The sequence below is a fragment of the Erythrolamprus reginae genome, chromosome 2, assembly GCF_031021105.1.
Source record: "Erythrolamprus reginae isolate rEryReg1 chromosome 2, rEryReg1.hap1, whole genome shotgun sequence".
Taxonomy (NCBI): Eukaryota; Metazoa; Chordata; class Lepidosauria; order Squamata; family Dipsadidae; genus Erythrolamprus; species Erythrolamprus reginae.
In genome coordinates, this window is record NC_091951.1 from 171,948,574 (window position 1) to 171,962,468 (window position 13,895).

The window sequence follows — 13,895 nt, forward strand, 5'->3', positions numbered from 1 at the left end:
CTACAAAAAGATTATTGCAATGGAGCAAAAAGACAACACAATGAAACAAAAAATAAACAGCCAAGTGATCATAATTGCTTATTTTTATATTTTCTATGAAAAAATAAGTAGACAAATCAGAAAGACACTTATTTAGACTGCTAATTATGCAGTTCTGTGTAATGAGGAGTATTAAGGAAAAAAGGGACCTATATAAAGAATAAGATTTTGTGAATACAAAGTCAGAATTTTCAAATATGAACCAATAATGTGGAAAACACTAATCAGCAGTAAAATTCAGACATTAATAATTGATGGTATTAACACGTATAACTGCCACTGGAGCAGAAAAAAAGAACAAAATATTTCATTTACAAAATCAAGTAATAAAGAATATCCAAGAATATCTTCTTATAACTAGCTCTCGAGGAAAGGTTTCATCACATACTGTAAGTATCAGATATAAAACTAGAAAATTAAAAATTTAAGACCTAAAGTATTTGGACAGTCTTCCAAACATGCTACACTTTTTAACCTTCAATCAAAAGGCACTCATTGCCACCTACTGAAGGAAATAATTTTGTTCCTACTTTCCAGTTAAGTTTCATAAATGGGAATCAGTCTAGTTAAAGAACCAGCTAAAATTTCACAGCAATTCCAGTATCCTTTGCAGAATATGATCCTGTCATATAGGCCTAGGCCTCTACAAGTCTGGTAAAACATGTAATGAAAGATATATTGTAGTTGTATTGTAGTTGTTAACTACATCAGTGTCATTTTAAAAAACCTGAGTCAAATAAAAGTATTGCACAATAAAATGTACTTCATAGAAACCAACATATATTCAACAACTTGTGAAGAGCAAATTTTAATCAACTGAATGGCAAATCCTTAAAAATTCATGAAGAAAATTGGACAAATTTATTTCTTGTGTCTTGTTAATAAGTGTACAGGTCTATGACTACTTGATTAAACAATTCAGGATATATCAATGTAGCATCAGGAATTGTATTGTATTTATTATACAAGCTATAGTAGCATGCATCAGTACAAACCTTCAGGCAGATGTCCACAGCTGGTCATGAATAAAAGGACAATTTTTTTCTTTTGTTTTATTACAATGAAATTAAACAATACAGAAAATCACATGAATTTAGTGGGTCAATTTGATAAACCCTGGAACAGGAGGAACTCTACATTAAATGTGGTTACACATCCAGATTTAGGTGTACAAGTAGATGACAACAGTTAAAGCCCTCACCAAACTATTGTTGGGGACGTGAAGTCCAACAGCACTTGAAGTGCTGTGAAGGCATCATTTATGAACAGCAACATAAGGTTACAGAACTTGCCTTTAAAGATGGTACGTTCATGTAATTCCAGCGCCTTCACAATTTAACGAACCATATTTACTATACTTCACTTCTAAAAACCTAGATGAAACATGAAAAAGAAGCCATACAGTATAAATTGCAACATCAGGGAAAGTTCCGTTTTATTATTCTAAATAATTTTTCTCATGTAAAATAATGTCCAACAGTTCCTTGAATGTGGAAAGATTTTTTTTCCCCTAAAAGTCACAATGAAGTTTTAATTGATGGAAGCTTGGCTATATTAACAGCACAAGACGAGAAAAGGTTTAATCTCCAAACCTATTAGAACGTTTGCAGTAGGATCAGTAGCGGCCACCTTGCGACATTACAGGAGGTCTCATTCCCATTGGCGGTCTAGGAGGTCCACCTTGATAAGGAGGCACCATTGGGGGTCCTTGACCATATGGAGGCATTGCACCAGGAAGATACCCTGGCATGCCCTGATGGTGAGCACCATATTGACCTGAAAAGCAAAATTTGAAAGAATGAAGTTACATCTACCTTCAGCAGTACTGCTATTAGTATATGTCAGTTAATTCCATAATTAAATACATTCCATGCACTTCCAACATAGCTTAATTTGTTATTACCATGAGGTGGGATTGGTGGTCTCATTCCTTGTTGCTGGGGGGGAATTCCTGGCTGTGGTGGCATCATACCTCCAATTGGTCCAACTGGTGGATTACCCATAGGTGCCTGTCCTGGTCGAGGGAGGTTACGCTGGTATTTGGGTAACTGAGCTCTTCTTTCTTCCTATGAAAGGAAACACATGGGGGATACCTAATCAGTGCAAAATCAAAACAAGATTCATTCTGAAATACAGATACAGCTGAGACACTATTTTCATGGTAGTGGTTAATTATAGTTCAGGAAGCTCTAATGGATAAATTTTGACAATCAAATCATTAAGTAGACATGTACATGACATAAATTCAGTTTACAAAATTCGGTATTAATTGCTATCTCAATTAAAGCAGGAATTAAATATAGAATTAAATCACTTGAAGTCTCAAAAATGAAGCATTTTAACGACTACAAAGTTATCGACTTTGAGAATTATACTGTTTTAACCATGGTAAATTATATGGGAAGTTGAAAACTTTTACTTATCATATCAAACTGATTATAAAGAAAGGGTATGAGAAAATTATATTTAACTTACCAAGGATATATCCTCATCTGGATGGATCAACTTACTGGTTGCGCTGGTTGTTGTAAGAGTAGCAGGCTTACTTGTTATAGAAGTAGCAGGTTTAGCTGCAGTACTATTGGTTGTATTAGTGGGAGATGCTGTAGATTGTGTGTAAGCAGGGAATGTAGGTTTGGGTGGTTCATTAGTAGTTGCAGGTGCATTATTCAAAGGTTTGAAATCTGTACCAACTGGGCCTGGAACAGGTGCTTGAGCCTATATTTAAAAATACAAAATTAAAAATATAAGTACATTGTTATCTTTTAAATAAACTCTATAACATTATCATATACCGACACAGCTAAATTAACCAAAAGTAAAAGTTCTATTTTATCACAAAAAGTAGCAAACAATAATAAAAAAACTCCTGCAACACAAACGTACTGCAAAGTTTGAGATGTCTAGAACAAATAGGAACAAACTATCTGCTCTTGTCATTTTCTGTATTATATCCCATATAGTAAGATGTTTGGTTTTTCAAAATAAAAACCAATTTAATCTAGGAATATCAGCTGAGATAAACTAGTACCCAAACAGAATGTTTAAGACGGAACCTCAGGATGTCAATTATTATGTTAAAATTTGTTTAAAATAATATTTTGTATAAAAATGCCTTGATGTTCTGTGACACCTCAAATTCTCACTTGCAGTTTTCAATTATTTTCATATCCTACAGCCCATGAAAGCTATATTTAAGTTCAATGGGAAAGTACAAGCTTGAAAGAATTTATACATAACAAAAGAGCTCTTAGTTTCACATGACAGAATGCTTTGGCAAGCAAACAGCACATTATTTCGAACTAATCACTGAACTCCAAAACAACACTAGGTAAATTGGGATTTTAGCACATGATGCATTTGACATTTAACAGGATGTATCAGAATAGCATAAATTAGAAAAAAATAAACCATGCATCAAGTAAACTACTGCCCACTAAATGCACTTAACTGCTTTCATGCTCTTTTTTTAACCCTTTAGAACCACAATGTAGAATTTTCTTTTTATTTAACCAATTATTATAACCAATTCTCAGATTGTGTGCTGAACAACTAAACATAATCAGGAAACCACAATTATCTGACAATGTTTAGGCAGATTTTTAAAATGTACATAAGGGTTTAAAGGGTTAATTGGCAAAGCAATTTTAACTGCAACTTCCTGCGTACTTGTGCTGTGCTAGGAAACAGAGCTTTAGAAGGTGCTGACAGTTCTGAATTGGATGAAGTTGTACTTGAGCTTGTGACAGGTGTCCCCATCTGTAGCACAAAAGAAAGGAAACAGTAAACAGTCTCCAAATGAATGAATAAAAATAACCAAGAGGAAAAAGCTCAGACTGATTTTTCTATATGAATAAGGATGCACATAAAATGTAACATGTTACTTTTGCTTTGATCTTGAAACAAGCATTATGACACATTGTTCCAGGTGGACTGTGGTTTAAGAAAAAGAAAAACATGTTTCCATTGTCCCAAAATATACTAACTAGCAAGGATTCTGGATGATTGTACTGGATGAGCAGAACAAAGCTAGTGTGTATTCCTTCTGCTGTCTTCTTATCCCTCCAGCAGCTCCTAACAAGATACATATCACCAGCCCACCCATCTGTGATGCTTGAACCTCTTTCCTACTTTTTCAAACGCTGCCTATTAACAACCATGTTTCAATACTTATCTTGACAAAATAATAGCATTTCATTCCATACTCTGCCCAAACATGCATGTTTTGGTTTGGACATAAACTACTCCAAACCAGCTGTTTGGTGCAGTTTGTGAGTGAAGCTTCTACAAACTCTCTCTTGCAGAAATTTAAAACTTCTGCTTCCAAGTCAATAGTTAAAAAACAAAAACCTTCATTTATAATGCAGTTCTGTTAAAGAGCGGGTACTACTTTAACTTGCAAAAATAATTGTTATTTTAGATTTCAGTTAAATAGCTAATATACTATATATATTTTCTTCTCCAGTATCAACATAGAATTTTCTTTAGTACTTAAAAAGTGCAGAACAGAATACACTCCGCTTTCTTAATTTTATGTTAATTATAAGTACAAAACATGTTTTAAGGATAAAAACTTTTCTATTAAGTGGTTATTAGAACTATTTCTTGAATTTGTGCTAACACAGACTTTACTTATTCCCTTTACCATCCATCTATCCATCCCTCTATTCTGAGTTTGCACCGACAGAAGTATTTAAATTCTTTGCAGAAAAAAACCCAGATGTAAATAAGAAATCTTTGACAAGAACTATAAAATGCAACAGAAGTATGAGCTAATACCGTTTGGCAATTCCGGTTTTAACGCACACTCAACTATTTTTGAACCATAATTCACCATATTTTAACATACTTGAGGGGGAAAAAATGCACTGAAGCTTTTTTGGTGATTAGATATTTGAAAACTTACTTGTCCTGCACTAGGAAACAGTGGTTTGGTAATTGGTGGTTGGGGAGTAGGTACTGCAATAACAGGAGCTGGAGGTCTATTAAGAACACCCTGAGCAGTCACCTGCTGGGCTTGTGCCATTGGGGGCAATCCAGGGCGAGGACCAACAGGTGGTGGCATACCTGTAGAATAATGATTTCTGATTATGCTTCGGTGAGGATTTTATTAATACCACAGGCAAGATCACAAATACTGGCCTTCCATCAGAGAGCTAACACATCATACAAAGAAGCATTATTTGCAGAAATATACTTTAATGATGTTTAGATTGAGCAGAATTAAGGCAACTAATCTAAGACCTGTTATATTGGGGTATCCTATAAAAGTTGTTATTTTACCTGAACACTAGTTGTATTTACCACATATGTATTTTATTACTGTATTTTATTTCATCAGTTTTACTCTGGAAATAGATCCTCTTTTATTTTTGTTTTATATTTTTTATATGATTGTAAGACTAATCGGTCTATCTATTTGGTAAGAAGGTGAAGATGCTTTTGGGAACCCTCATTGGAAAGCCTGAATCCCTGAGAGACATCTTTTGTATGGGCTCGGTCACAAAAGAAGTACAAAGGATACGATCCTGGGCTGGATTTAATTACAAATTCTGTTTTAATGATTGTTTTAAAATGCTTTAATTTATCATTTTAATATAATTGTTGAAAAATGTTAACCTTCTATTTATTAGAAGCAATTTGAAGATAACATTTATTTATACAAAATATTTTTAACCCTCCTTTAAGGGCAAACCGTTCCCAGGGTGAGAATCTATCACATTTTCTAATTCCTTGCAAGCAATGTTTAGGACTATTATTTTTTCACCCAATGCTTAAATGTATCTATTTTTAATTCTGAGAACATGCTGAAGCTTCTCATATATTACAATGGCTTACAATATCGCCCAAATAAACATAGGTAAATATAAAGATGAATTGAGTAAACAATAAAATATGTAACTAAAACTACTAAACAATTTAAGCAATGAGAAGAATATCCAAAAATTGTTTTTATAGAAAATTTGACAGAGACATGCATGTACAAATTAGTCATTATATTAATACTAGTTTTGGAAGCAAAAACTTCTTTTGAAGGACTAAAATTAGCCAGAACATAACAATTTATATTGGGGGGGGGGGGGGTTGGAACTGTTCCAAAGTCTTCACCTAAAAGGCTTTCATGTTTCAATCAAACATGCAGCTTATGTGTTAATATAAATATATCAAGTTGATAGAACAGCTTCTATTAGCAGTTGCCATTGCCTGAACTTAATACATTTTTGTCCCATAAACAGCTGTTCTGTGTCCCTCTTTTACCCCAGAACTGTAGTAACCATAAATCCAGTAAAAAAAAATTAAATAACTCACCGCAATATGGATTCGTCATTCCTGACCTACCTGGTGGCATACCAGGCATGAGAGGTGGGATTCCTGGGCCTGGAGGCATCATCCCACCCATTGGCATCATCCTATAAAATTGAAAGACTCTAATGAGATCTCTCATAAAGAATGGCACTGTATATTAAAATGTCCCAAGGTTTTCTACCAGTTGAGAAATGTAAATATATGCCTTCAAATAACTTTGGCTGTATTGGATTTTAGCACAACTCCCTGCCTTAATTCAAAATGTGAGCAAAATAGAGCAGAGCTATCATAATTCATTATCCAATTCTTTTTGGGAAGATAGAATGAAGCAATTGTCAGCCTAACATACCCCAGTTTGATCTGTAGTTAATGTGCTGGCCTAGAAACCAGAAGACCATAAATTCTAGTTCCCCTTTGGCATGGGCGACTTTGGGCCAGTCACTCTCTCTCAGACCAACCCATCTCACAGGGTTATTGTTGTTGTGGGGAAAAGAGGAGGTGGAAGGAATATGATGTATGCCATTCCTTGGATTATTTATAAAATGTTAAAGGTAGAATAACAAAACCACAATAAATGAAAAATATCCATGCCTGCAAAAGCCAATATTTTCAGTTAAAAATAGATAATTGTCTACCCACTTCTTTACTTGATTTCAGTTTCTTTCCTATTCTCTTCTAGGTAACAGACAGAACCTAGTAAATCAGTGGCTATTCCCCATTAATCTTAATTACAACTCAAAATACTATGAAAGTCTTAGCAATTAGGAAAACTATATTGGAAAACACTATTGAATACTCCTGAAAGAATAAACAACTGATGTCCCCACAAACTAGGACAGGATTGTCAGATCCCCAATTGTGCAGCTTTTAAAGCAAAGCCCCACACGTGAAGTAAATCAAATGAAAGCATGAAACACGCAACTGCCTAAACATTGCTCATACTTACCCAGGTGGCATTCCAGGCATGACTGGAGGCATTCCAGGCATCATTGGTGGAACACCTGCCATTAATGGTGGTATACCTAGAAGTCAGAATGTATATTAACTGACCTGCAAATGAATAATCTATTGTTTGTTGGATAAACATGTGAAAATCTTTTTGACAATTTTCCTTAATGTATGTAATCATAGAAAATTAACTACAACTACAATCCACTGGATTTTCATCATTAGGTTTTCTAGCGTTGATTTAACTGTTTCTGAAATAATCAAAACTATCCTTCAGATCTGCTCCCTGTATATTTTACCATGATCAGTTATAGCTCTGTAAAGAAAATCCAATTCCAAAAAGCAGAGTAATATTTACTGACTACGTTAACATGTTTATAGCAAGCAAAATCAAAAGTCTTGTAAGATAAATACCTTTTATCTTTATCTTTTCACTTTTAAGAAAACATTGAGAACTAAACAAGTTAGATGAGCCTCTGAGGAACAGATGGAAGCAAGACATTACTTCTCTAATTTAGATTTAATCCCACTGAATATTTTCTAGTTCTTAAATGTTAAGAAAATGATTAACATAGCTAAAATACAGTAAAACATATCCATGCTGATCCAAAATAATATTTTACTAAAATCTTTCATATTAGTAAAAAAAATAGTCTAAAGCTGACACAATTATTTCTGTCTATATAACTAACTACCTGGAGGAATTCCGGGTGCCCCTGGCACAGGAGGTAAACCTGGCTGTGCCATTGGTGGTATATATCCCTGCTGTGGCTGCACAGGCTGTGGTTGAAATGAGGTGGAAGCTGGAGACTCATCATCATCATATTCATCAGAATCATCTTGTTGTTTCTTTTTCTGGCTTTCTGATAAAAGTTTCAATGTTCAGGTTAATGCTAATTTATGTCACAAAAATAACCATTATTTTAATACAATTATTGTATTTCTACATTGTAAGATATCGTTGCACAAAATAATAAATCACAATCATTTTGAGCAAGCTCCTTTTCTCAATCATTTAAATACTTGTTTGATTTCCCACAACTGTTTCACAGCAAAACCAGCTCAACACGTGAGGATAGTATCATCAGCAAAGCGGAGGTTATTGATGCTTCCATTTTAAAATGAAGCTCACCTTATTCCAATAGATTCTTCAATAAAATTTTGCTAGCTTAAATTGATAATATAATTAGTGGTAAGTTTACCTCATAAAATCAAATTAACTTTCATTCTCTTATCCTTTGATAAAAAGTTATTTTCCACCAAGTTAAAAAAATAGTTTTGAGAACAGCAACTGAGACAATGTTATGTCATATACTTTTAATGCTTTATATAAATTACTGTAATATCACTCCAGCTATAATCAATACTATTTTCAACATTACCCATGTCAATCCATGACTATTATTTATATTGTTTTCTACATTTTCCATGTAGATGTTTTTGAATATGTTGCAGCAACACAACTAAATACAATGAGACTCAATGGTCTGCCAAATCAAAGAGGGATCATGTTGCAAAGGATCAGTATAAATATCAGGAAGTGTTTCCATTTACCTTGAGTTTTTTGTTCAAGCAGCCTTCTCCTTTCATCCATATCTTTTTCAGGAATGCCCTCCATACCATATATTTCCAGTTCAATATCAGTTCTTCCTGGTATTGCATTTGGAACTGCATCAATTGTTTCCTTATGTACCTTAAGAGAAAGAGAAATCCAAGCTAATGAAAACAGGATGTACATTAGAGACTGCAACTATAGAGCTTTAAGATTAATCTCATCTTAGCTGAGAAGTTTACCAAAAATTTTTGGAAGGAGGTTCAATCACACTATCTTAATTTAATGTTAAACTTAAAGATACATCTTTTCTTGGTTTAGCTACAACACACTGCCAGGAAAAGCCATAGCTTTTTAAGTTGCTCTCAATGGTTAGAACGAACAGCTATACTGGTTCTCAAATATGTTTCTCAGCTGGGATTTGAATACTCTTGATGTTTATTTTCCTGAACTATTAAAAAATGCTCAAACCAATACAATGGAAAAGAAAACAGAATCTACACCAGCATGGAACTTTCTACATAACTTGTCTTTCAGTCTTATTGAAGGACACTTTCAAAACTTTAGATGCCACCTTTCCATGTACAGCTACTATCAATTCTGCTTATTTTCTGATCAAATAAATCTTCTACTGATGCAGCTAGTGTAATATGGGTAACCTTTATTTGTAATTAGTTACAGTTATGATAAACCCTCAAAAGATACTTGAAGTACTGCTGTTCCTCCCAGTCATGTGGTTACATTTTGGATGCTTGACATTTACTTCAAATTTTTGGCAAAAGTTGCCAATTAGAGATCATAGATTTGTTTACCACAGTAAGTTGCTTAACAACCACTGCAAAAAATATTGTAGAATCAGATGGATCACATGACCAACATGACATAACTCATAAATCAAGGACTACTTGTACATCAACGATATTTGTAAATAATACCTTAACTTTTATTGTATTACAGTACTTTAAAATGGAAATATTGTGAAACAAAAGCATATATAAATAACACCACAAATAATCCTATTTATATGGATATATTATAGTACTTACCTGCATACAGTGTATAGCTAAACCAGGCCCTGTATACAGTTTCTTATGACATATGTGGCATTTAAAGTGCTTTGCTTTTTGGTGTTGAATAAGAATTTTCTCATCATCAAAATCCCTGTTACAATACCTAGTCCAAATTGTTAAAGAAGTCAAAACATATATGCTAGTATTAAAGATATTAATTTGTCAACAAAGAAAGCTGTAACATTTCCAATTGAATTTCAAATACTGTTATAAATCAAGATTTCATAAACCTTATACTGTTTCTCATCAGGAAAGACAACTTACAAGGCACCCAGCAGTTATTCACTCAGTGACTGTAACTCTAATGTTAAGTGGCAGGATTTGGAACGTTCAAGGTTAGAACCCCACAAATTTTGATGTGCTGAATTGTCAACCACTGTTTGTGACACCATCTAACATTTGGGATAAGGGAAAGCCATGCAGACTCTGAACATACATACATAAGTTGTTTCTCAGAGAAACATTGCTTTCAGCCTCACTCTTGACTTTGTATTTTTGAAAACATGTAGACAACCATACCTTTCCTAGTTAGCTAGTTAACTTACACAGTTGACCATTCAAGAGTCGCCTTATCTGGGAAAAAGGTAAGTGCGTGTGTGTATAAAGCTAACACAGAACAATGGAAGAAAAAATTATCCAACCCTTTAAGAAGTCCTTATACTTAAACCTTCTCAATTTAGTTAGTGAGAGATCTAGAGAGATATTAAATCTATGGATATCTGGCAAGCACCTAACAAAAAAAAAGGCGGCTACATTTTCGGCCTACTACTAGGACGATACCCACCAAAATTAACAAAATATGCTTTTTTGTACGGATAAATGTCATGGCACAAGGTCTGTAAGAACGGGATACGCTGCTGGAGAAAAACCTAAGGGGAAAAAATCTAATCTCATTTTGTTTTCTCCTGAATAGACAATTTATATTTTCCCAAAAGGTTGCGGGGAACAAAGGGAGGTCGGGCCGTTAATCTCAAAAGGCGGCAGCTCCGAAAGTCTTTTTTTTTTTAAGGCTCCGGTATTATACGGCAGCGAAAAGCGAGAGCTTTTTGAACATCTTTTCCTGCCAGCACCGGGTTATTTTCGCGGCCCGGCTCTCTGCCTAAGAAAAACAGGGCCGCTGAGGTGTTTGAGGGGACAAAAACAGAGGCCGCTAGCGAAGGGCAGGCCAGTCGGGGCCTCCTTCCCACCCACCCCCATCCGAAACGATACCAGGAAAAGGATACCAGCACCAAGGCTTGAGTTGCTTCTTCTTCTTCCGACCCATGACGAGAAGGCAAAAGGCTCGGACGAGAAAACTCCTCTCAAAAAACGGCGAACGTGACGGAGCGACAACGCCGACTGCGTTCTATTGCTATCGCGCGCGCTCTCTCGCTCTCCCTCTTCTCCGCGTCTCAGCCAAGCATAAAATGGCCGCTCTCCTCCGCCGAATCCCTCACTTTCCCGAAATGCAACGCGGGGAGGAGAGCATGTGTACGGGTCTCGAGGCGACCTCACCAATTGTGACGTCATCGGTTCCTTCCCGCCAGGCGCTGGAGCGGAAATTCTAGCCCAGGGACAGGCAGTTTCCTCTTCTATGACATGTGGACTTCAACTCCCAGAATTCCTGAGCTAGCATGATTGGCTCAGGAATTCTGGGAATTGAAGTCCAGAAGTCATAGAAAAGCCAACTTTGCCTGTCCCTGTACCGACCGCGCGCTTCTTGCCCGCGTGGATTGCTTTTTTTTAATTATTATTTTTTAAATGGGTGTTCCCGCTGCGACTGAACGATTTAAAAAAAAACAAAAAAAAAAAAAAACCCTGAAGTTTGCTTCGGGAAAGAAATGAGCAGAAGGCAGCCGAGCCCGCTATCCTAGGTCGTCCAATTGTTGCTAGCCATTCTCTAGTTTAGAAATAACGATGGTGATTTTTATGTTCCGCCTGAAGAAGGTGGTTTCTGCAATTGAATGCGATTCTTCCCACTCTTAAAAAAAAGGCAGCGAGGGTAACGTTTTGTCTTCGAAGGCTTATGTAGCTCAGCATTGTACATGCGTGCTGGGAAATAAATCCACTTGAGATTCAATGGGAAGCTTAATGGTATTCGAATTAAACATTGCAAAAATCAGGATTCTGAGAAAGCATTTTATTATTGAGCACTTTTGACAATAAGTTCACAGCCTTCCTTTATATACTTGTGTACATATGCTATGCCAAAATTGAGCTCTGCTGGATATTTGCCAGTTCCAAACAAAATAATCCTCCCCTCCCAACCCACTCATTGTTGACAAATTCTAGCCCTCACTCTGTACTGGACATGGCCTGACATTGCTTGAGAACTGAATGCTTACTTCACCAGAAGAGCCCTTCACTCCTCTACCCGTAACAGAACACCCTACGAAACTAGACTTACAATCCTGGGTCTAGAAAGCTTAGAATTAAGACGCCTCAAACATGATCTAAGTATTGCCCACACAAGATCATATGCTGCAATGTCCTGCCTGTCAAAGACTACTTCAGCTTCAACCACAACAACACAAGAGCACACAACAGATTCAAGCTTAATATTAACCGCTCCAAACTTGACTGTAAAAAATACGATTTTAGTAATCAAGTTGTTGAATCGTGGAATTCACTACTGGACTCTATAGTATCATCCCCTAACCCCCAACACTTTACCCTTAGACTATCCACAGTTGACCTCACCAAGTTCCTAAGAGGTCAGTAAAGGGCGTACATAAGTGCACCAGAGTACCTACCATCCCCTGTCCTATTGTCTCTCCTATATCTCCTATCTCTTCTCTACCTATATCTTTTTCTGCTATTCTCTCATAGTTATATTTCACTCCTTTATTTTCTCCTCTATTCCCCCTTTAATACATTCTACCTGATTATATCCTCTATAACCCTCATTGTGTATTATTGTGTATTGGACAAAACAAACAAACAAACAAACAAACAAATAAATAAATAAGTATGTTCCCCAAATTTTCCAGTTTCAAGAAACGAAAAATTGACTTATTTTCTTCCAGACATTGCCATCCCCACATCTTGGTTAAAATACAGCAAGACTGTATCTTTGTGTTATCTTTTCTTCTCTCCCTCTCTCCCCCTCACACAAGACTTCAGAATGTTGCCTAAGGCAGTGTTTCCCAATCTTGGCAACTTGAAGTTATTTGGACTTCAACTCCCAGAATTCCCCAGCCAGCGAATGCTGGCTGGGGAATTCTGGGAGTTGAAGTCCAGATAGCTTGAAGTTGCCAAGGTTGGGAAACACTGGCCTAAGGAGTAGAGTCACAGCAGGGAGATTTCCCTCTGGCTGCTCCAAACTTTCTGCCCTACCATGAGATGCTGTTGCAAAGGTGGTGTGGATCACCAGCATTTAGATGGAACTTTCCATATCCTGACAAGGGACAAATCATGATTCTGCCCCAGAAGTAGCCTCCAGACCAGACGTATACTTTGCACCAACAGCATAGGTCAGACTACTGGTGGAAACAACTCACACATCCCAAAGGATGCTGGGCACAACAGTGCCTTTCTGCTTTTGTGAGATTAAGTTGATAAATCATTGATTAAATTAGATAAGCCTAATTAATTTGACCATCCTGTCCTATATATGCCTATTTGAATCCTACTGAGTTCAGCAATTTCTGTGTCAAATTTATTATAGGGCCGGGGGCTATTTGTTATAGCTCAAAGTCCAGAAGTAAATATAAACAAGTTTACAACTGGAATGACTTTTATTTAGATAATCCACAAATGTGATCCCACTGATTTCAGTGATGGATGTCTGTCTGTCTGTCTGTCTGTCTGTCTATCATCTATCTATCTGTCTGTCTGTCTGTCTGTCTGTCTGTCTGTCAAGCATGTACAAGGTAGTAGGTATTGGTATAAACGTAAACATTAGCAAAGTAGGTACAGGTAAATTAGGCAATAGGACAGTAGGATGGGGACGGTAGTCACAATGCTTCGCTTATGCACGCCTCTTAAATGAATGAATTAAA

General features: G+C 36.1%; 1 protein-coding gene across 3 annotated transcripts; it reads right to left on the minus strand.

The window, feature by feature from the left end:
- Positions 1 to 831: 831 nt before the first annotated feature.
- Positions 832 to 11,796, minus strand: ZNF207 (zinc finger protein 207). Of its 3 annotated transcripts, XM_070740451.1 has the most exons (11): positions 11,139 to 11,357; positions 9,892 to 10,018; positions 8,848 to 8,986; positions 7,989 to 8,156; positions 7,292 to 7,367; positions 6,379 to 6,449; positions 4,946 to 5,106; positions 3,709 to 3,798; positions 2,515 to 2,757; positions 1,943 to 2,105; positions 832 to 1,815 (listed from the first exon to the last, which is right to left on the minus strand). In XM_070740451.1, the coding sequence occupies exons 1-11, from the start codon at positions 11,177 to 11,179 to the stop codon at positions 1,655 to 1,657; spliced, it is 1,440 nt and encodes a 479-aa protein (XP_070596552.1). In that variant the 5' UTR covers positions 11,180 to 11,357; the 3' UTR covers positions 832 to 1,654. The 3 variants fall into 3 exon arrangements, with proteins under 3 accessions (XP_070596552.1, XP_070596550.1, XP_070596551.1); XM_070740449.1 differs by lacking the exon at positions 3,709 to 3,798 and having other exon boundaries at positions 6,349 to 6,449; positions 11,139 to 11,796; XM_070740450.1 differs by lacking the exon at positions 3,709 to 3,798.
- Between the last annotated feature and the right edge of the window lie 2,099 nt (positions 11,797 to 13,895).